The following is a 21,817-nucleotide window of genomic DNA, read 5'->3' as shown; positions in this document are numbered from 1 at the left end:
ACAAGAAGTGAGTCTTCCTATTGTAAAAGGACCGAAGGGTTTGTATGCCGTGTCGGAACAAATGACAATTTGTCCAAAATGCATTTTTCCTAACTATACAAAACTGAGGTCCTTTTACACATAGCCCCACCTCATGCCACCCCTCACTCTGCAGTTTTTGCTTGGGCCAAAAGCAAAAGTGATTTGTTTACCTCCCAGTCGCGCAGCGCGCGCCTGTCGGACAAGCAGTTAACTACCGAAACCCCTTGTTCGAAAGCTTACGACCTATCCAGCTGCCGCTAGTACCTTCCTATTGTAAAAGGACCTCAGGTTTGTATAGTTAGGAAAAATCGGCAATTTTGGACAAATTGTCATTTAGAATGCATTGCTTACCCATAACAATTTCTTTGTTAAATTTTTACCTTATTATTAGAACATTAACATTCTTATGTTTAATTTTATACATTTACAAACATTCCTTTGCTTGGTAAATTACTGTGTTTTTCGTGATGGACTCTGTCCTAGGTTAAATGTTTTTAGGATAGTATAATCATCATCTTTATTTTATATTTTCTTTAAAGGGAGTCCATGGAGGCGGACCCCCCCCCCCCCCCCCCCCCCCCCCCCCCCCCCACCCCCCCCCCCCCCCCCCCCCCCCCCCCCCCCCCCCCCCCACCCCCCCCCCCCCCCCCCCCCCCCCCCCCCCAGTCAGGTAACACATTCTACTAGGTTAGGTTGTGTTAGTGTTCTGTTTAGGGGGTCCAGGGATGGCAAACCCCCACACCAGGCTAGGTAAGACCAGGTAACACGTGGTACTAGGTTAGGTTAGGTTTAGTTAGTATGCTAACCCATATGGTTAGTCTTCCTGGGCCCCCCGGTTAGGTAATATGTTCTAGTAGGTTAGGTTAGTATGCTAACGTATATGTTAGTGTTCCTCGGCCAGTAACACGTTGTACTAGGTTAGGTTAGGTGGGTTAGACTACCATGCTAACCTATATTTGTTCATATACGAAACAAACTTCGGTCTTAACATTAGGATAAATACTCGGCGCCAGCTGGAAACCGGTAAAGTTAAAAATAATTGTGTACGCAAGGGACTATTGGCATCTGTGCTTGGTCACGAGACATGTGGGGCCACCCACATACCCCTCACTGACTCGTGACCCCGTTAGTTATTTTCTTACCGCCTTTAAGTGAGGACGTTCTTTGCTCCGTCCTTTTAAAGCCGGTTTAGTTTGCCCCCTGTCGTTTTCAATTTGTTGTTTGGAATTCCCGAGTATGTGAACATGAAGCCTTCTTATTCTGTGAGACTTCCTGGATATCACAACAAGCAGATAAACACCTTGTTATTTTCTTTGGCGGTTTCGACGTCGAGGTACTCATCGTGTAGTAAGTCGTAGGTGAAGAAACTCTTAAGGTACAGTTAATTCGTTACCTGTGCGTGGGAATATCGCACATTCATATGGATTGCCTGTAATCCAAAGCTTTGATGTTTCTGGATGTGCTTTGGGAAGTAACTATGACTAATTGTGCTCCTTTCCCTGCGGGGAGAGGTGTGCATCGCCATCTTGTTTCGTTCCAGATACGTGGGTAGAGAGGATGCAGATGTGTGGTTGGCCTTAGGCTTATCAGGAGAACCAACCCAAAAAAGGACAGTTGGTTTGATGTATAACTTCGTGTTGCCATCCAGGATCCCACGTGATGGATGTCCCTTTTATCCTGACATGCACTGGATGGCGGTCGGATGCGTCGCCATCTGTAAAAGAAGCAGATAGTGCAACAAGGCAGCCTTTAATGTCAGTTTGCTATGACTACGAGAATAACATCAACAGCCTTGCACTTCTGGTAGTGTGCTGGCTTCGCATTTGAGTCGCTCAGTGACGTCATAAACATGGCAACCACCATGACGTCATAAACATGTCAAACGCCATGATGTCTCTTCACAGCTGCGGCCTACACGAAGGCATGCTTCCATTTTCACTTCGAGGTACAAGAGTACTTTACAACTATGCTTTCGGATGGGAGGTTTGTAATGCATTGTTTTCATACATTCAACTTACCTGTCAGATATATACATAGCTATCGACTCCGTCGTCCCCGACAGAAATTCAAATTTCGCGGCACTCGCTACAGGTAGGTCAGGTGATCTACCGCCCTGCTCTGGGTGGCAGGACTAGGAACTATTCCCGTTTTCTAATCAGATTCTCTCTGTCGCCGGTGGTATCAACATTGTTGTTACTTCCTCCTGACTAGAATTCGTTTTTCGCAACGCTTTTGATCATCTCTCGCTGATATTTGGTGACGTAGTTGGATCGTTGTTTGGCATTCGCTATCGTGGACTGTTTTTTGGACTTGGTTTTTGGAATTCGTGAATATGTCTGACTCTAGTGTTAGTTTCAGAGTGTGTGTGAATGAGGGCTGTAAGGTGAGGATTCCGAAAGCTTCGGTAGATCCTCATACTACTTGTAGTGGTTGTAGAATGGTTGAGTGCTCGATTGAGAATACGTGTAACGAGTGTGAGAAATTGAGTGCACAAGAGTGGAAGAATCTAACTTCTTACTTGAAGAAGTTAGAGAAAGATAGAGAGAGGAAGGCGGCTTATAAAACCCGCAGAATGTCTACATCTCATGATTTACTGTCTAGTTCTGTAGCTTCTTCCTCTGATAATCATGCCCATTCTGTTTCAGCCCGTTCACAAATTGCATAATTACCTCTAGTTCTGCTTCGAAATAGCGGAACTCAGAGCTTCCCTTCAGAAAATGCAGGAAAAAAATGGCAGCATTGGAAGGTAAGGAAAGTGAATGTGGTTTCGCTAGTGATATTAGTGGCCAGTGTAGTGGAGGGGGCGTCTGGTCGTCTCTGCGACGCTCCCAGGCCTAGACCTCTTCCAAGCTCCCTGGCCCGGAGGAGAAGGAAAGTCGAAAGCCGTATGTTGTGGAGAATCCCAACGATCAGGCGTCCTTCGGCAGAATCTATCATATCACAAACTGCCAAGGACCGCTATAGGAAAAGCGTCCTTCGAGAGTGCTTTTCGTCTTCTAGTTCGCCCTCTCCGAGAAGAGGATGGAAGGAGTCGAAACTTTCCCGTCCGCTGAAGAGGAGTATGAAAGAACATGAACTCAATTCTAGTCCCGAGCGCTTCTCTGAAGAAGGAGCGCCTTCGGTAATAAAGAAGGCTAGAATACATCCAGACTCTGGGTCTGGAGGAGATCCAGATCTCCCGCTCCTGATTCGAAAGATTCCTCAACCAGGAAAATTTTAATGAATATGCAAGAACAATTAGCCTCGTTGAGTAGGAGCTCTATATAAGTAGCCTACTCGTAAGAAGGATGATAGGCTTCCTATTAAAAGATCTAAATACCGATCTCCTGTCGGGCGCGACGCACCCTACAGGGGAGTTGTCGCACAAGCGGCCATCTCTGGGGGGAGCAATGCGTTAGACAGGGAGAGAAGTAAGAAAGGAAAGTTACTCCTGTCAAGAGTGCGGCTCCACCCAGGAGCCAGGCTCCGAGTAGGCGCAAAGAGCCAGAATATGCAGTACAACATTCAAGATCTTCAACCAAGCGCCAAGAGTTAACTAAAAGAAGAAGAAGATCCTGTTAGGAGTAGAGCGCTTGTTAAACGGAAAGCGCCTACCGGGATCAATACTCCTACTAAACACCATACGCATTCCAAGGATCAGGAGTATTTGGAGCGACGTACTCCTGCCAGGCGCCAGGAGTCTTCGGACCTCGATACTCCTCCCAGGCGCCAGGAGGTATTTCTGAACTTAATACTCCTCCCACAGGCGCCCCAGGAGTATTCCGAACCTTATACTACCTCCCAGGCGCCAGGAGTATTTCTGAACTTAAAAAAAAAAAAAATTACTCCTCCCAGGCGCCAGGAGTATTCGGAAACAAGATGCGCCTACCAGAAGCCAGGAGTATTCGAGGCGCGCTTTGCGCCCTGCCAAGCGCCAGGATATTCCAAAAACAAAAACGTTACTCCTTCCAGGCGAGATACTCCTGCTGTACACCAGGCGATCCTTGGATGAAGAGCCTGACATCCGACAGGAGTCATCCAAGCGTCAATCTTTTAGCAAAGAGAGAGTAACTCTTAGCCCCTCTTCAATAGGAGTGCTTCTTCAGAAAGAAAGAGAGTAAGGGAAGAAACAGAAGAAAGAAGGGAAGCCTTCTCCTTCCCGAGCCTATGAACCCAGAAGATGCCTCGGAGGATGAAATGAAGGAAGGATTTTCTAATTACAAAGTTCTTTCGTCCCTTCTCTTGGAAGAATATGGAGACTCGTTAACGCCAGCCGCTCCTCCTTCTCCACGCTCTCTGTTCTCGAGCACGAAAACACACAAGTCTTCCTCTTTCCTAAAATGAAGCCTGCTATATCTATGAGGAGGGCGCTTCAATCTCTTGACTCCTGGTTCAAGAAGAAGAAGGAGTTAGGAAGGACGTCTTTTGTATGTGCCTCCCGCTAAACTTACAGGGAGGAGAGGCATTTGGTACGAAACGGGAGAAAATATGGGATTGTCTCTGTCCGTTTCAGCTGAGTCAGACTTCTCGAGTTTAGTAGATTCATCGAGAAGACACGCCTTGAATGCAGCAAAAGTAACATGGGGGCTTTCGGAAACGGACCACCTCCTCAAAGGGCTTTTTCACACTTTAGAAGTTTTTAACTTCTTAGATTGGTCCCTTGGGGTTCTTGCCAAGAAGTCTCATGAAAAGGAACAACTGGACCCAGAAACCCTAAATAGCATCCTCACATGCATGATAAGGCTGTCAGGATGGATCGGCTGAAGTATGCTCCCTCTTTGGTGCAGGAGTTTTAAAGAAGAGGGCGGTTCACAGTGCTTTCCTCACGAAGGCCGTCTCTCCTTCGCAAAGAGCCGCCTTATTGTTTGCGCTCTCTCAGAACATCTTTTTCCCTCGCAGTTGGTGAAGGATATTGCTCATTCGCTGACTGAAAAGGCCAGTGAGGAAAAGAAAGTGGCTCGTCCAGCTCAGCAGCAGCCCTTTCGAGGAGGCCTTCCAGCTAGATCTATCGCCAGAAGGAAGTCAACCGAAAAAAGGGGCAGGTCTTCCTTCCGTCCCTTTAAGAAAGGAAAGTGAGAATTCTGTCCTCCAGACACCTGTAGGAGCCAGGTTACATTTCTTTGCGAAAGCCTGGGAAGACATAGGATCGAATCCTTGGACGATGTCGATCATCAAGAAGGGTTATCTCATCCCATTAAAGGACATTCCTCCCTTGACAACATCACCGAGGGAATTGTCCGCCAGATACAGGGACCTGTTCTGATGGATACTCTTCGTCAGATGGTGGAAAACAGATGTGGGACAAAAGAGCAATAGAGCTAGTGCTGGATTGCAGCTCCCCGGGTTTTACAATCGCTTGTTTCTTGTAGCAAAAGCCTCGGGGGGATGGAGACCGGTACTGGATGTAAGTGCGCTGAACAAATTCGTAAAACAACAGAAGTTCAGCATGGAAACGTCTGCTTCAGTCCTTGCAGCACTGCGGCAAGGAGATTGGATGGCGTCCCTAGACCTTCAGGACGCATATTTCCACATCCCGATCCACCATTCGTCGAGGAAGTACCTTCGATTTATGTTCGAGGGAAGAATCTATCAGTTCAGGGCCCTGTGTTTCGGCCTTTCCACGGCTCCTCAAGTCTTCACACGACGTGATGAAAAATGTATCAAGGCATTTACATTTGAAAGGGATAAACGTCTCCCTGTACTGGACGACTGGCTCATCAGAGCCAGGTCTCAAAAGCAGTGTTTGGAGGACCTGTCAACAACACTGGAATGACAAAATCATTGGGATTGATCGTGAACCTCGAGAAGTCTCAGATGATCCCCAGCCAGAACGTGGTTTTATCTGGGGATTCAGATGGATTCTCGGGGTTTTCGAGTTTTTCCCTCTCAAGAGAGAATAAAGAAAGGCTGTGCCACAGTATCGAATTCTTAGGGAAAGAGCGCACTTCAGCGAGGGAATGGCTGAGCCTTCTGGGGACCCTTTCCTCGCTCGAACAGTTCTTTCTCACCTAGGAAGACTACATCTTCGTCCGCTTCAGTTCTTCCTGAGAAGAAGTTGGAGTTGGAAGACAGGACAGCTCTCGGACACGTTTCCAATCTCGGAGGAAATAAAAAATCATTTAAAGTGGTGGTTGATTCCCTTAAAAGAAAACAAAGGAGTGTCCCTGCAAGTACGGAACCCAAGCCTGACATTGTTCTCAGACGCGTCGGAGTCGGGCTGGGGTGCAACATTGGGATCCAAAGAAGTGTCGGCACCTGGTCGGCAAAGAACAGGTGTCATGGCACATAAATTGCAAGGAGCTTTTAGCAATTCACCTTGCGCTAAAGAGCTTCGAACACATAGTCAGAGGCAAGGTCGTACAGATAAACTCAGACAATACGACAGCTCTGGCTTATGTCAAGAAACAAGGAGGGACTCACTCTTTCGCTCTGTACGAGCTGGCAAGAGATCTGTTGATTTGGGCGAACCAAAGGAAGGTAGTTCTTCTAACGAGGTTTGTCCAAGGGGAGAGGAATGTGAGAGCGGACAGACTGTGCAGGAGGTTCCAGGTCCTTCCCACAGAATGGACACTCCACTCAGAAGTCTGTCAGAGCCTTTGGCTCCTTTGGGGGAAGCCTCAAATAGATCTTTTCGCCACATTCCTCTCCAAAAGGATACATTTTGTGCCCTAGTGGAAGACCCCAGGGCTTATGCAACAGACGCCTTCCTCCTGGACTGGTCAGGAATAGATGTTTACGCTTTCCCCGTTCAAGATACTGGGGGAAGTAGTCAGAAAATTCGTGGCATCCAGAAGGAACCAAAATGACTCTGATTGCTCCGTATTGGCCAGCTCAAATTTGGTTCACAGAGGTGATGGAGTGGGACAGTGGACTTCCCCAGATCTCTTCCAAACAGAATAGATCTGCTCAAACAACCCCACTTCGAGAGGTACCATCAAAAATCTACCCCGCTCTTTGCTCTGACTGCCTTTCGACTATCGAAAGACTTGTCAGAGCGAGAGGGTTTTCTCGCCAGGCAGCAAGCGCAATTGCTAGAGCCCGCAGATCATCTACTAGGCGAGTGTACCAATCGAAGTGGGAAGTTTTCAGAAGCTGGTGCAGGTCGAAGAAGCTGTCCTCTTCCAGTACCTCTGTGACCGAAATTGCGGATTTCCTTCTGTTTCTTAGAGAAAAGTCGCATCTCTCTGTACCGACTATTAAGGGGTACAGGAGTATGCTGTCAGCAGTCTTTAGAAACAAGGGATTAGATATAACGAATGATAAGGATTTGCACGACCTCATTCGTTCCTTCGAAACATCAAAGTCACTTGAACCTAAGGTTCCAAGCTGGAACTTAGATGTGGTTCTTAAATTTCTATCCTCCGAAGAATTCGAACCACTACACACTGCTTCTTTCGTAATATCACTAGAAAGTGTTTGTTTCTGATGTCTCTTGCAACGGCAAAAAGGGTCAGTGAGTTGCACGCCCTTGAATCACGAGTTTGGCTTCAAAGGAGACTCAGCAATTTGTTCATTTCAGCTCTCTTTCTTGCCAAAAACGAAAACCCTTCGAATCCCTGGCCCAGGAGCTTCGAGGTGAAAGGACTTTCTAGTTTGGTGGGCAGAGAGGCAGAAAGATCCCTTTGCCCAGTTAGAGCTCTAAAATTTATCTGGACAGGACAAGAAGCAGTTGGGGGGTTTCGCAAAAAGGTCTTTGGTGCTCAGTAAAAGACCCCAAGAGAGCAATGTCCAAGAACGCCTTAGCCTTCTTTGTAGAAGTGTTATTATGGAAGCTCATAAGAATTGTCCAGATGATTCTTTTAATCTTTTAAGAGTGAGAGCCCACGAAGTTAGGGCAATCGCAACCTCTGTGGCGTTCCAAAGAAATATGTCACTCAAAAACATTTTGGACGCAACTTATTGGAGATGCAACTCTGTGTTTGCATCTCATTATTTAAAAGACGTGCGAGTTACGTATGAGAAATGTTTTTCTTTAGGTCCGTTTGTGTCAGCACAGACGGTTCTGGGTAAAGGAGAGAGCACCGATCCTTAAATTGTGTACGTAACCCTCTTGTCGGATGTGTTCTCGTGTTTCCTGTGCATGGGAGTGTCAGTTGTCGCACGAGCGGCCTTCACTTCGCTTCATTTGGAAATAGAGTGACAGCTGACTATTAGAGGGGTACAAAATTTTTTTTATTTTTGTATGTATGAGTTTCGAGTTTGTGGTTGTTTGCTAAGAGTTTGGGGATAACTCTTGGCAATCTTAGAACTAACACGGGTTAGGATCGGGTGATCGGGATCGGTTGTGTGCTCCTTAAATAAAGGCGTGTTGTCATATAAGCGGATGTGCTCCCATTGACAAACGCCAGTTAGGTTCTGTCGAGTAAGTGGAAGAGACCCCATCGACAGATCCACAAGAACTCTTGGCCACAGATCACTATCTCGCTAAGGCTCTTGAGATGAAGCAGACTCCTGGGCAGTAGCCTCGAAGTCTTCCATCTAATAAGGTAGGAACTAAGGTTTATTTATACCTACAACATATGTTGTTTACCTGTCTAGTCAGTTAGTTAGCTGTCTCTTGCCCTCCACCAAAGGGTGTCAATCAGCTATGTATATATCTGACAGGTAAGTTGAATGTATGAAAATGATATTGTTATGATACAATAAAGTTTCATACATACTTACCTGGCAGATATATACAATTGAAGACCCACCCAGCCTCCCCGCAGGAGACAGGTGGAAGAGAGAATCTGATTAGAAAACGGGAATAGTTCCTAGTCCTGCCACCCAGAGCAGGGCGGTAGATCACCTGACCTACCTGTAGCGAGTGCCGCGAAATTTGAATTTCTGTCGGGGACGACGGAGTCGATAGCTATGTATATATCTGCCAGGTAAGTATGTATGAAACTTTATTGTATCATAACAATATCATTTTTGAGAGAAATTACAAGCGTTAGGAAATATAAGTCACATAATGGAAAAGTCTCAAGTCTTTCCTCTGTATCCTTCCGCTTAGTCATCAAGCTTAGGTGACTGGCTTTGATGCCAGTGCGTTCTCCTGCCAATCCTGGAAAAAATACGGACTTCGTAGCTGATCCTCGAGCCAAGAGGAGAAGTTTCTCCTCCATCTTTGAGCCAGGATTGTTACAGCCCTATTATATGAAAGCACAAGAAATAGTTGTAATTGTCGAACAAGTGAATGATGGAAAGTTAGTCTAGTGTGGCTGCTGTGAAGAGTTGGAAAGGCTAGAATCAGGGACTTCGTGACTGATCCTCGTGCCAAGAGGAGAAGAATAATTTCTTCTTCATCTTCGAGCCAGGACTGTCACATCCTTGTAAAGTAGAAATGCCACAGAAGGTTGGGTCTCTTGATCTTGGCTGCAAGAGTACCATAAACAGCCTCACGCTTCCATCAAGCGTGTTGATGTCATAGCCAAGACCGCTTGCAAATGGCGGTAGTCATGACGTCACAGCCTACTGATTCTCAATTTACTTCGCTGCCTCCAGAACCTAACACACTTTTTGACTAATTGGTACACACAGTAATAGAGAATAAACAGGATCTAGAGGTGAAAATGGCTAAGTAAGACAAAAGAAAAGGCGTGATTTGTCTTCTTTGTCGTCTTCTCTAGGTGGTGTCATAGCTAAGTTCGATGGCATCACTGAGTGTACCAGTCAAGTGTTGGAGGATACGGGATTTTGTGACTGATCCTTGGGACAAGAGGAGAAAAGTAAATTCTTCTTCTTCTTCGAACCAGGACTGTCGCAGCCCAATCAGCAAGAAAATCAAGAAGTCAGTGGCTGGTAAGCTCAAAGCAATCGGACGAAGCCGTTTACAAGAGTCCGAACGGGCGAAAGCGTTGACGGTCGCTGGGCTAGCGGCCGACGTGGAGTTGCCAGTGGTGACTACAAAGAGTCTAAGAGAGACTACAATGCTGTGGCTTAACTTGGTACATACGTCGATGCTTTTACAAACATTTTCCATGGACTCTAGATGTCAGAGTAATAAAATATGATAAAATGGCTTTCATATTTATATATAGGATTGCAGACAGATACCTTCTCAAATCCTACTGACTGTAATATTTTCAAGATCGAGCCATCAGCCGACATTAAAGATCAAAGGTGCCAAGGCCGTATGGTTGGACGACCATGACGCATGCTGATAGATACCTTCTCAAATCCTACTGACTATTCGGGATTGAGCCATCAGTGGCCATTAAAGATCAAAGGTGCCGTGGCCGTATGGTCGGAAGGCCATGACGTATGCAAATAGATACCTTCTCAGATCCTACTGACTATTTGAGATCGAGCCATCAGTGGCCATTAAAGATCAAAGATGCCGTGGCCGTATGGTCGGACGGCCATGACGCACCCGGACATTTGTCAGAGGGTAGGAGTGAGTCAACGTCTCCTGTGGCTGAACACAGTGTGTTAGAACCAGAGGGAAGAGAAAACCAAGAGTTTCTGGCTTCGTATGAAGTGGTGACTGATTTGATTAGTCAATTCAATAACCTTTCAGGGAGCACGGAGACACCTGCCAGCATGCTTTCCCCTGGGATTGACATGGTGTTTGGGTTGAAAAAGGATATGAAAGTGTATGAATTACCCTGTTTTATTCATGTAGAGTCCATTTTACAACGTGTAAAATGCACGGATTGATAGAAGGATATGGATACCTCTTCGTAATCGTATGCAGCCTGAATGGTGGGAAGTAGCATACTTTGGGTTGACTCCAGAAAACTTCAAACCTTTACAGGTAAGGAAAATTTCCATGTTTTATATATACTTGTTGGTATAAGCTGGTTTCCTCCTATAAGAATATTGACCAGATGCGTTGACTCTTACACAAGTAGTAGTTAAAGGTAATCGATCGAAAGCTTTGTTCCTTCGATAGTACTACAGTAGAACCATTCTTCTTAATGAAATCGAATGGGAACTTGTGTCGAAAGGAAGAGGTGGATGTCATTCTTTCGTCATTTAAGGTAGCCAAGCCTAAGTAGGGCACTTGTAACCTAAGATGCTACAGCCAGGATAATTGGGTCATACCTTTTAGCCTAACAAGTGGTTATATTCGTAGCCTATTCCAGCCAGTTCGAGTCTACTGCTACTATATTAGTTAATCTGAGTAGTAGTTCTTAACTTAAGACTGTCCGAACTAATGGTTTGGGTATGCATGTGCTGGCTTGGACCAACTAATGGATGCAGTTTGGATTTTGAACCTGCATTTACACTCGTAGATTAGTCTGAGTGGTACAATTCTTAGCTTAGCTGTCCACGTGACTTGTGAAATGCGCAATCAACCTTGGTGTAATTCTGAGTGATAGTTTCATGCCTGAGAAGCTGGTTTTACCTTGGAAATTGAATTTTCCTAGAGTTTTAGTGCTTTTATTGATGTAGTCTTGTGATATTGTTATTTATGTCCAACTCTCTACCTAACAACCAACCCCCCTCCCCTTATAGCAACTCGTACCTTGTGCACTCATCACCCCGAGTGACCCACCTCCCCTCAGCCACTCCCTCCCATGGAACATATGGCTCCTTGAAGGCGGTGTATCCCTCGGCCCCTACCAAAACCCTAAGACACAAACATGGCCGCTATGTGTACGGGTTGTCCCCCACCTGAAACCCCAAATCCCCAAAGTCCCCTATCATTGTTGGGTAGAGATATTATCTAAATAATAATTGACCGCCACAATACAACTACTACTAGTACTTCTTCATCAAAAGCACTATAACTGCAAGAAAAATCAATTTCCAAGGTAAAAGCAACCCTGTCCTTAATACTTAGAAATACAGGCAGGCTGGGCATTCTGTATTTTATCCTAAATGACAGAATGGCGACATAGCGGCCACCTCTCTCAGAATGCAGCCACTTCCCGAAAAAGCACTTTGAATTGTGCTATTATTTTGTAATTTAGGTGAAAACTCTTCAAGAGGATCGTAGAGGTCTCGGTGTGCTGCCCGGATGGGCCACAACTCTTTAACTGATGCTTATGGCGGAGAAATAAAGTACAGTGGAACCTCTACATACGAAAGTCCGTACTTACGAAAAATCCAGGTTACGAAAGCAAAGACGAAGATTTTTTTGCTTCTATATAAAAAAATAATTCAGGTTGCGAAAGGGTAAGTCCGAGATTCACCAGGGCTGCCGAGAACAATTTTAAAACTCGCGTGCCACCAACTGAGTAGACTTGCCACCATCCTCCTGCTCTCCCATTGGTTCCTGATGCTAGTTACTGCCATAAGATCCTGCTCTTCTATTGGTCAGCATCCGTCCCATCATGCCTCTATGTAAAGGTGTTTGGTTCCGGCAGCGTTATCGTAAACTGCTGGAATTCACTTGTTCATGTAGTTAAGATAAATACGTGTTACTGATTTTGCTTTCGTTGTACTGCAAGTTACTTAATTGTGTTGTGTGTGAACTTAATTACATACTAACGTTACTAGCCATTGGTCCCAAGAATGTTGCTGAAGAGGATGCTTTCTATGTAGACGAAGATGGAGATAATCAAGAAGTGTTAATGTTTCCTGCCATTTGTTAATATGTTTCATAACGTTTAGTGTTAATGTTTACCATTTTTTTAATGTTTCTGCCATTTTTTAATGTGTTTCATAAAGTTAAGTGTTCATGTTTTCTGCCATTTGTCCTCCTCCTCTGTTGCCACTTTTGGACATCGCCTCACTTGAAAGGTAAGGTTCCACATTTTACTACATGTGTATGTACAGTATTTCTTGTACCCTGTACACTAATACACTGTATTTACAGGTACAATAAAGGTTAGATTAGGTATTGAATGGTCCAAGTTGTATTTCATTGTTTATTGGTCAATTTAGCCTTATTATAAAATTTACTGAGGTGTTTTTGTAGGGCTTGGAACGGATTAGGTAATTTACATGTAAAATGTAGTTCTAGATATGAAAAAATCAGGTTACGAAGGCCGCTTCAGAACGGATTAATTTTGTATCCTGAGGCACAACTGTACTTTTTCAGGAAGGTGGCTGCATTCTGGGATTGGTTGCTGCTCTGTCGCTGCAGTGTAGTTGCCCGGTCATTTACCCTAGATCAGCGGTCGATATTTCTTTGTAAATTGATGTTTCCTATAGGTTTTTGGATGCTTATTAGGTATTTATTATATCATATAGAGCAAGAAATACTTCAATACGTACCTTGCTACACCCTTCTGCTGGTGGTCTCCCCCACCCAAAATCCCAAATTTGCATTGGGTCCCCTACCTTGTAGAATAACAGCACCCCCCAGCCAAGACCCTTTATTCCCATGGGCTCCCCCAAGTTGTTGGATGTAGCTAGTTCTAAGGCAATAACAGGTTAACCCTTAATGGATGGATAGCCTCTCAAGAGTAGTAATAACAGGTTTGGGGTGGTGGATGGAATGATCCTGTAGATAAGTAATATTAAGCACCATCAGTTTGAAAAGAATCAGGTGGGAAAGAGGTGACAATACTTCTGTAGCCCATAAATTCACTAGTGGTAACTTTTACACTAGCTAAAAGCAAGACACTGTGGCTCATGCAAGTTTAGTAGTAATTTTGAGGAATGTATACTGCGTCTCTCTCACGAGACGTCTGTTTGTAAATTTGCTTATAAATATACCAAGGGGTGGCTGTTAGTTTTTGTTTGTGTCTTTTACAATAGTATGTCGGTTGTAAATGTAATTTTACAAAGAAATTACAAAGAAAGGTGGAAAGAAATATTTTTAAAAAATGTACATATAAAAAAGTTACTGAATCTTCATTCTTGGTAAATTTACTTAAATATTTTTCGGCAAATATGCTAAGAATTTGTTACTGATTTTATTTATCTGTTTTTAGAAAAAATATATAAGTTGGTAAAATTTACCTATTGTCTTGTAAAAGAGGACCCACAAGGGGTTGTAAGTAGTCATTTTCAACTTCTTCTGAAAGGTAGGGAAAATTTTTTAGAACTTTTTTCTTTCACCATGTATATTTGCATATCCTCTTTCCAGGTGTGTTTTTTTCATAAATTGGCCTGAGGAGCTGCATATTGATGGTTTTACCTGTCCAGTAAGGGTTAATTACAAAAAGTAACGGTAAGCTGTTAATAAATGGTTAGGGTAAATGACCGAATGGCGACATAGTGGCCACCTTCCCATAAAAGCACTTCAATCTGCTCAATGATCCGTGTTGAACATCAGTCAAGAGCTAGTGTCCATCAAAGCAATACCTTGAGACCTACTCTCCTCTTAAAGTGTTTTCTCCTTAGTCATAAAAGAATGCCATAATTTCCAATAAAACAGAAGTTAATGAAAGTCTAGCCATGCGCAGTACTCTTACAAAATTTTTATTTAAGACACCTTACATGTAGAAGATTGATGCCATCTTGATGTTTGTGGAGTCACTTGTGTAAACAAACTTCCTATTTCCTGCGCTAAATCCGTAAAACAATTGTACCTATAGATGCTGGCACACTTTCTTTACAACAATGGTAAATGAAGATGCTGTTTGAACTGAGGCCAAGGAAACCTAGCAAAATTTTGGGGGAAGAAGAGTGGGCTAGATAATATTTAAATTTGTTAAACAGCAGAATAAAGTTATGAATTGCATAAATATATTACTTATTCATAATAATTAATTTTCAAAATGTTCTTTGTTGAAAAAGTAACCAGATTCCCAAGGCAAATTTCAACACTTTTGCTGTGAACATTAGCTACAATATATTTTTGTGTGTTTACCTATTTCTTTTTAATAGTACGTATAGTAGTTATATTATAAAAATGTCATATTTTGATGTTTATGGTGTTTTTGGCACTGCAAACAGGAAAAATATTTGAATTGTAGTTGTTTACTGAAAAGGAAAAATTTATGAATGTTAGTATGTAATTGTTTACTGAGAATGGCTTTTGTCATTTTGTTGTACGTATGGAGGTAGACTGAAAGAGGGTCGACAAAATGTAAATGCTTTTACCATAAATTGTGAATGCTGATAAAATGCTTTAAATTTGAACTATGACCATGGTCTTTGTTTATTTTCTCACAGTTGGCCGACTACATGGATGAAAACTTCATCATAGCAGCGTTCCGCGCTCTTGGGGAAGAGAATGTGCAGAATGTGAAGGTAATAGTGCTATGAATATAACTTTATAAGATCATTGCTTGGGTTTTTAAATGTTTTCTGGACAAATTCAGTTAGTTTCTCTTTTGTATTTGACTGGCATAAAGTTCTCGGTAAATTGTCACGCTGTTCATCAGAGCAGTGTACATGGTAATTTTATGTACTGTTAACAATCCTTTTTTTAACTGAATAGAGAAATGACACTAGTGGTCACAGATGCAAAAACTGCCCCCGTTTTCCCAAACTTTTGAGGTATTGATGACCTCTTTAAGAAATTCATTTTGTATCAGTAGGATTAACCAACATGTGCAAAATTTTTATCCTTTGTTTAGGATATTCTATGATAAGAAGTTACAGCACTCAGAAGTTGTACAAAAATCTGATGCCAATGTTTAAAGAGTTTGAGGAAGAACTATTGATTGCCAAATAACTTTCTAAGCCAACTAAATTTGGAAGAATTTTTTCAATGTATACCCATGTTTCTATATTTAAAGAAAAAGGGAAAGTGATTTTTTGTTCTTTAGACTGCAAAACCCAGCTTAAGATTTAAGATATTATCAGGGTTATTGTAGGATGCCATAATGCTTTGTAGTGCTATTCACTTGTGTCATAAACTGTGTACTCGGTAACCAAAGCCTCACTCACACAGGTAGTGTGATGATGCAGGGTAGTTGCACTGCTTCCGAGCCTCAGTTCTTGGTTAGTTATCACTTGTATAAACTATAATTAGATATGGAAAAATATAAGCCGATCATTGTGACAATATTACAGTACTGTATTCTCCCCTCTCTTCAAAAAAGAAAATCAACATTGCACAGGCAAACCACATATGAATCCTTTTGTGTATGGCTGAAAAACCTATTGTATATGACCAATAATAATTTCTTTATTGATAAACAAAAAATCCGATGAACAATAATCAAGGTTCATTTCCATAAGTTTTGGGTGATGCTATGCAGTTCATCATTGAAATGGGAAGTTCACTTTTTTCAGAAAATTTGGAACATTAAAGTAAAAATGCCCACAGTAGGTTTTCAGAGGCTAACAGTATTTGAAAATGCAGTACTCTTTGATTTAACAGTTTCGTTTGATGTTTGATTATTAGAATGTAGTAATTAAAAGGTACATAAGAAAATTCAAAATGTAGAATGTGGGATGAAGAAATCTTGATTAATAACCGTGAATTTGTTTGAACAGAATCCATTGGTGATGTTCTGGTTATCATATTATCTCAAGTCTCTACTTACTGGATTGATGAACTGTTCTGTGTGTAGTATCATGTCAGTGTTTGTTGATTTAGTAGTTTAATGGGAAAATGAACAGTCAATAAGTTTTAAGTTGGAAGAATAGGTACTTAGTTTTTCAAATATTTTCTTATGTACTTCCTTTGTCTTATACTGTACTTGAATAGGTACTACATACGTTGATTTTCACTGTTATATAGGTAAGTAACTTACCAAGTAATTACTTTAGATTTTCTGGTGGGGCAAACCCTAAATTCAAAATATTGCTCTGCTACAGTAATTTTGTCAATTTTTTTGCTGTCTTTGGGACACCGACAGCTAGCAAGGTTTAGCTATGACAGGATTACGTTTTCTTCAGGTCAGTTTTAAACACCACACTCTGTGATAATATATAGATAATGGGATATCTATCATATATTACAGTAATACTACATCAGTCATTGATTCGAGTTGCACAAATTCACGATAGTGTGAACTTTTCATTGGAACCTAACTAATTATCATACACAAGTTTTTCACAGACACGTGAACATTTGCAAGTCCCGAGAAACCCTGCAAGAGGTTTTGTTTGATTTGTTAGGTAATTTATAGGTTTCCAAGCTTTTATGAGTAAATAAAATAAAATTAGAGAATAAAAATAATTTCTCTCTCTCTCTCTCTCTCTCTCTCTCTCTCTCTCTCTCTCTCTCTCTCTCTCTCTCTCTCTCTCTCTCTCTCTCTACTGAGATGAGAGAATTTTTGTGGCACATGTATGTTAGTTAACGTTCTTAAATATTAATAAGATCGAATAATAATAATAATAATAGTAATAATAATAATATAACTGTAAATACAAAACTTGTGTGTGATAGTATTTTTAAAGAAACAATTTACTGTGACGGGGGGAGGCGGGGGGGTGTTGGATCAGAAGGTCATAGGGTTTGTGTATCTCTCTCTCTCTCTCTCTCTCTCTCTCTCTCTCTCTCTTACTGAGATGGAAAAATTTTAATGGTATATGTATGTTTATTAATATTTTCAGCTATTAATAGGATTAATAATAATAGTAGTAATATAATAGAAATAGTAATAATAATAATAACGATAAAAAATGGATAAGTATCAAGACCTGAAAATAGAAATAAGAAGGATATGGGATATGCCAGTGGAAATTGTACCCATAATCATAGGAGCACTAGGCACGATCCCAAGATCCCTGAAAAGGAATCTGGAAAAGCTAGAGGCTGAAGTAGCTCCAGGACTCTTGCAGAAGAGTGTGATCGTAAAAATGGCACACATAGTAAGAAAAGTGATAGACTCCTAAGGAAGCAGAATGCAACCCGGAACCCCACACAATTTAAGTACCACCCAGTCGAATTGTAGGACTGTGATATACAAAAAAAAAAAAAAAAAAAAAGATAAATAAATAATATAACTGTAATTACAAAATTTAATGAAAATATCTTTCCTTCATCCATTGTTATTAACTCAGAGAAGCTGGAATCTAGAGCTGTCAGATACAGGCAGTCCCCAGGTTACGGCAGGGGTTCTGTTCCCCGGCAGGGCGCTGGAAGCCGAAAATCGCCTTTACCTGAATCATCATAATTGCAATGGGAATACATAGATTGCATTTACAGTGTTGTTACAGCATAAGTGCCATAAGTCCGGGTTACAGTGCCGTAAAGCAGGTAATGGCGCCGAAAAATTTTGGTTAACAGCACCATGAAGCAAGAACCATTAATCCAGAACATAACCTGAACCAGATGTAACCCAGGGACTGCCTGGATGTCAGTTTAATTTGACCGGTGGGGAGTGTTGCCATTAGCAGGTCAGTAGATTTTCTCTCTCTCTCTCTCTCTCTCTCTCTCTCTCTCTCTCTCTCTCTCTCTCTCTCATGGTAGATAATTTTATATTTATCTAATTTTACCTTCGTCTAGAACTGTAAATGTACCGTTCTAAAACAAACACATGACTAAGAGTTGTATTAGTCCAAACAAAAAGTACTGTTTGTTCATGGAAATAATTTCAGAACAATGACAAAGAGACAGAAGAAAGTTGAGAAGACTTCAAAAAATAGATCGGTTGGAAGGGGGAAAGAAGAAATACAGTGGGTCCTCACTTAGTTACGATTCATCAATCACTGATTCACTACATCGCTGGTTTTTCTGTGGAGCTTATCTCCAAATAGTATATCGCTGAAAATTAACATTCACGCATTTTTTCATAGAACAATATTCACTAATTACTGTATTTTCATTTTATTCTCATGACTAAATATATTTTTTATGATAAAATAATGATTAGAGGCTACAGGGTGGCCCTGAGTTTAGTGCTACGTCATAGAGGTGTTGACATCTCTTCATCCTGGGAACTCTCCTTGTTGTTTAAAGGGTTTTAGCAGTCATGTTCTCCGAGGGAACTTAGACCTCCAACTTGGGATGTTTCCTTGGTTCTTAGAAGTTTCATTAGAGCTCTTTATGAACCTTTGCATTGTTCATCAAACAGGAACTTAACACTTAAAACGGTTTTCCTCTTGGCCTTGGCTGGCTTCTTCGAAAAGAGTGAGGGAGCTTCATGGCCTGAGCTATGATGTGAAGCACACCAGGGGTTGGGGGTCAGTGTCCTTCAAATTTGTCCCAAAATTCGTGGCTAAGACCCAGATTCCCTCAGTGCAGGATGACAGGTTTCCAAGAATACAATCTCTTTTTGGATACGTGAAGCTATCAGATAGTCGTATTTGACTCTTGATGATACTGTCGCGGAGTCTGTGAAGGCTAGAGCACATGATGTCAGGGGTATTGATCCTTCTCTGGCATTCAATAAAAATTTGGGTGTTCATAGAGTTCTGAGTGCTGGTACTTGGTTACACCCGTCCATGTTCATCTCTTTCTATCTTAACAATTGCCCACAGATCTTTGGACACTTTTTCCTTGGGTCCTTTGGTGGCTGCCCAACAGATTGCATAACTCATCGTTGCCCTTAACCGGGCACATTTGTATCTTACCTAAGATGATTGTGTGGAAAAGAGAATGATTTAGTTGGCTGGTCTCTTCTTTTACTTGTTCCTTTCCTCCTTCCTACAGGCGGGTTGAGGAATAGACATGTCATAGTTGGACTGTTCTGGTACAGGTGAGTAAGGTAGTCATGCTGGTGGTTTGTTTGCTTTGTGTTATCAAATAGTCAAACCCTGTATGTATTCAGTAGCATATACTCCACTCTCTAGCAAGGGAGAGTGAGGAGTGATAACGAATCCTGATGTAATGGTTTGTTATTGAACAGTCAGAATTTTCTCTTTAGTTCCTTACTGCAATGAATCTTCTCATATATCATTGTATGCAACCTAGTTGGCTGAGTTGTTGGATAGTAGTTTATCTAGCTTCTCATGGGCATTAGTCCCTCTCTTGTAGGTATTTCTTTTGGAGTTGGACTGGTGGGTTGGCCCCCAGCCAGTTTAGAATGTCTGTACCTCCCACCAAGTATAAGTCTATCCTATCATTAAGACCGAAGGTTTGTTCTCGTATGAACAAATGACAAATTTTCTAAGACAATTTGTATTTGTTCATAAACGAAACAAACCTTCAGTCTTAACATTAGGATAAATACTCAGCGCCAGCTGGAAACCGGTAAAGTTTAAAATAATTGTGTTTGCAAGGTACTATTGGCATCTGTGCTTGGTCACGAGACATGTGGAGCTACCCACATACCCTCATTAATGCGTGACCCCGTTAGTTATTTTCTTACCGCCTTTAAGTGAGGATGTGCTTTGCTCCGTCCTTTTAAAGCCGGTTTAGTTTGCCCCCTGTTGTTTTCAGTTTGTTTTTTGGAATTCCCATGTATGTGAACATGAAGCCTTCTCATGCTGCGAGACTTCCTGGATATCACAAGAAGCAGATAAACGCCCTGATATTTTCTTCGATGGTTTCGACGTCGAGGTACTCATCGTGTAGTAAGTCGTAGGTGAAGAAACTTTTAAGGTACGGTTAATTCGTTACCTGTGCTTTGGAATATCGCATATTCATATGAATTGAATGTAATCCAAAGTTTTGATGTATCTGGATGTGCTTTGGGAAGTAATTATGACTATAATTGTGCTCGTTTCCCTGCGGGGAGAGGTGTGCATCGCCATCTTGTTTTCGTTCCAGATAGTGGGTAGAGAGGATGAAGGGGTGTGGTCGGTGTTAGGCTTATCAGGAGAACCAACCCAAGAAGGACAGTTGGTTTGATGTATAACGTCGTGCTGCCATCCAGGGTCCCACGTGATGGATGTCCCTTTTATCCTGATATGCACTGAATGGAGGTCAGATGCGTCGCCATCTGTAAAGAAGCAGATAGTGCAACAAGGCAGCCTTTAATGTAAGGTTGCTATGCCTACGAGAATAACATCAACAGCCTTGCACTTCTGGTAGGGTGCTGGCTTCACATTCGAGTTGCTCAGTGACGTCATAAACAGGGCGACCGCCATGACGTCACTTCACAGCTGTGGCCTACACGAAGACAATGCTTCCATTTTCATTTTGAGGTACAAGAGTACTTTACAACTATGCTTTCAGATTGGAGGTTTTTAATGCACATTGTTTTTGAGAGAAATTACAAGCATTAGGAGTGGCTGGTAAGCTCAAAGCAATTGGACGCAGCCTTTTACAAGAGTCCAAACGAGCGAAAGCGTCGACGATCGCTTGGCTAGCGGCCAACACGGAGTTGCCAGTGGTGACTACAAAGAGTCTAAGAGAGACTACAATAACTTTGCTGAACTTGATACATACACCGATGCTTTTACAAACTTATTCCATGGACTCTAGATGTCAGAGTAATGCAATATGAAAAATTGCTCTCATATTTATATATAAGATTGCAAACAGATGCCTTCTCAAATCCTACTGACTGTAATATATTCAAGATCGAGCCATCAGCAGCCATTAAAGTTCAAAGATGCCGAGGCCGTATGGTTGGATGACCATGACGCATGCAAATAGATACCTTCTCAAATCCTACTGACTATTCGGGATCGAGCTATCAGTGGCCATTAAAGATCAAAGGTGCTGTGGCCGTATGGTCGGACGGCCATGACGCATGCAAATAGATACCTTCTCAGATCCTACTGACTATTCGAGATCGAGCCATCAGTGGCCATTAAAGATCAAAGATGCCGCGGCCGTATGGTCGGACAGCCATGACGCACCCAGATGTTTGTCAGAGGGTAGGAGTGAGTTAATGTCTCCTGTGACTGAACACAGTGCGTTAGAACCGGAGGGAAGAGAAAACCAAGAGTTTCTGGCTTTGTATAAGGAGGTGATTGATTTGATTAGTCAATTCAATAACTTTTCGGGGAGCACGGAGACACCTGCCAGCATGCTATCCCTGGGATTTGACATGGTGTTTGGTTTGAAAAAGGATACAAAAGTTTATGAATTACCCTGTTCTAGTCATGTAGAGTCCATTTTACAACACGTAAAATGCATGGATTGATGGAAGGATATGGATACCTCTTAGTAATCGTATGCAGCCTGAATGGTGGGAATTAGCAT

At 42.2% G+C, this 21,817-nt stretch overlaps 1 protein-coding gene across 3 annotated transcripts in view; it reads left to right on the top strand.

The window, feature by feature from the left end:
* Positions 1-21,817, top strand: part of LOC135213724 (tRNA selenocysteine 1-associated protein 1-like) — an 82,910-nt gene that overhangs the window by 38,182 nt on the left and 22,911 nt on the right. For all 3 annotated transcript variants that reach the window (XM_064247837.1, XM_064247834.1, XM_064247835.1), the window contains exon 2: positions 14,998-15,075. In XM_064247837.1, the coding sequence (XP_064103907.1) occupies positions 14,998-15,075 (78 nt within the window). The remainder of the gene's footprint in view (positions 1-14,997; positions 15,076-21,817) is intronic.

The sequence above is a fragment of the Macrobrachium nipponense genome, chromosome 43, assembly GCF_015104395.2.
Source record: "Macrobrachium nipponense isolate FS-2020 chromosome 43, ASM1510439v2, whole genome shotgun sequence".
Taxonomy (NCBI): Eukaryota; Metazoa; Arthropoda; class Malacostraca; order Decapoda; family Palaemonidae; genus Macrobrachium; species Macrobrachium nipponense.
Note: the sequence above shows the minus strand (reverse complement) of the source record. Positions and strands in the feature narration are given on the sequence as shown.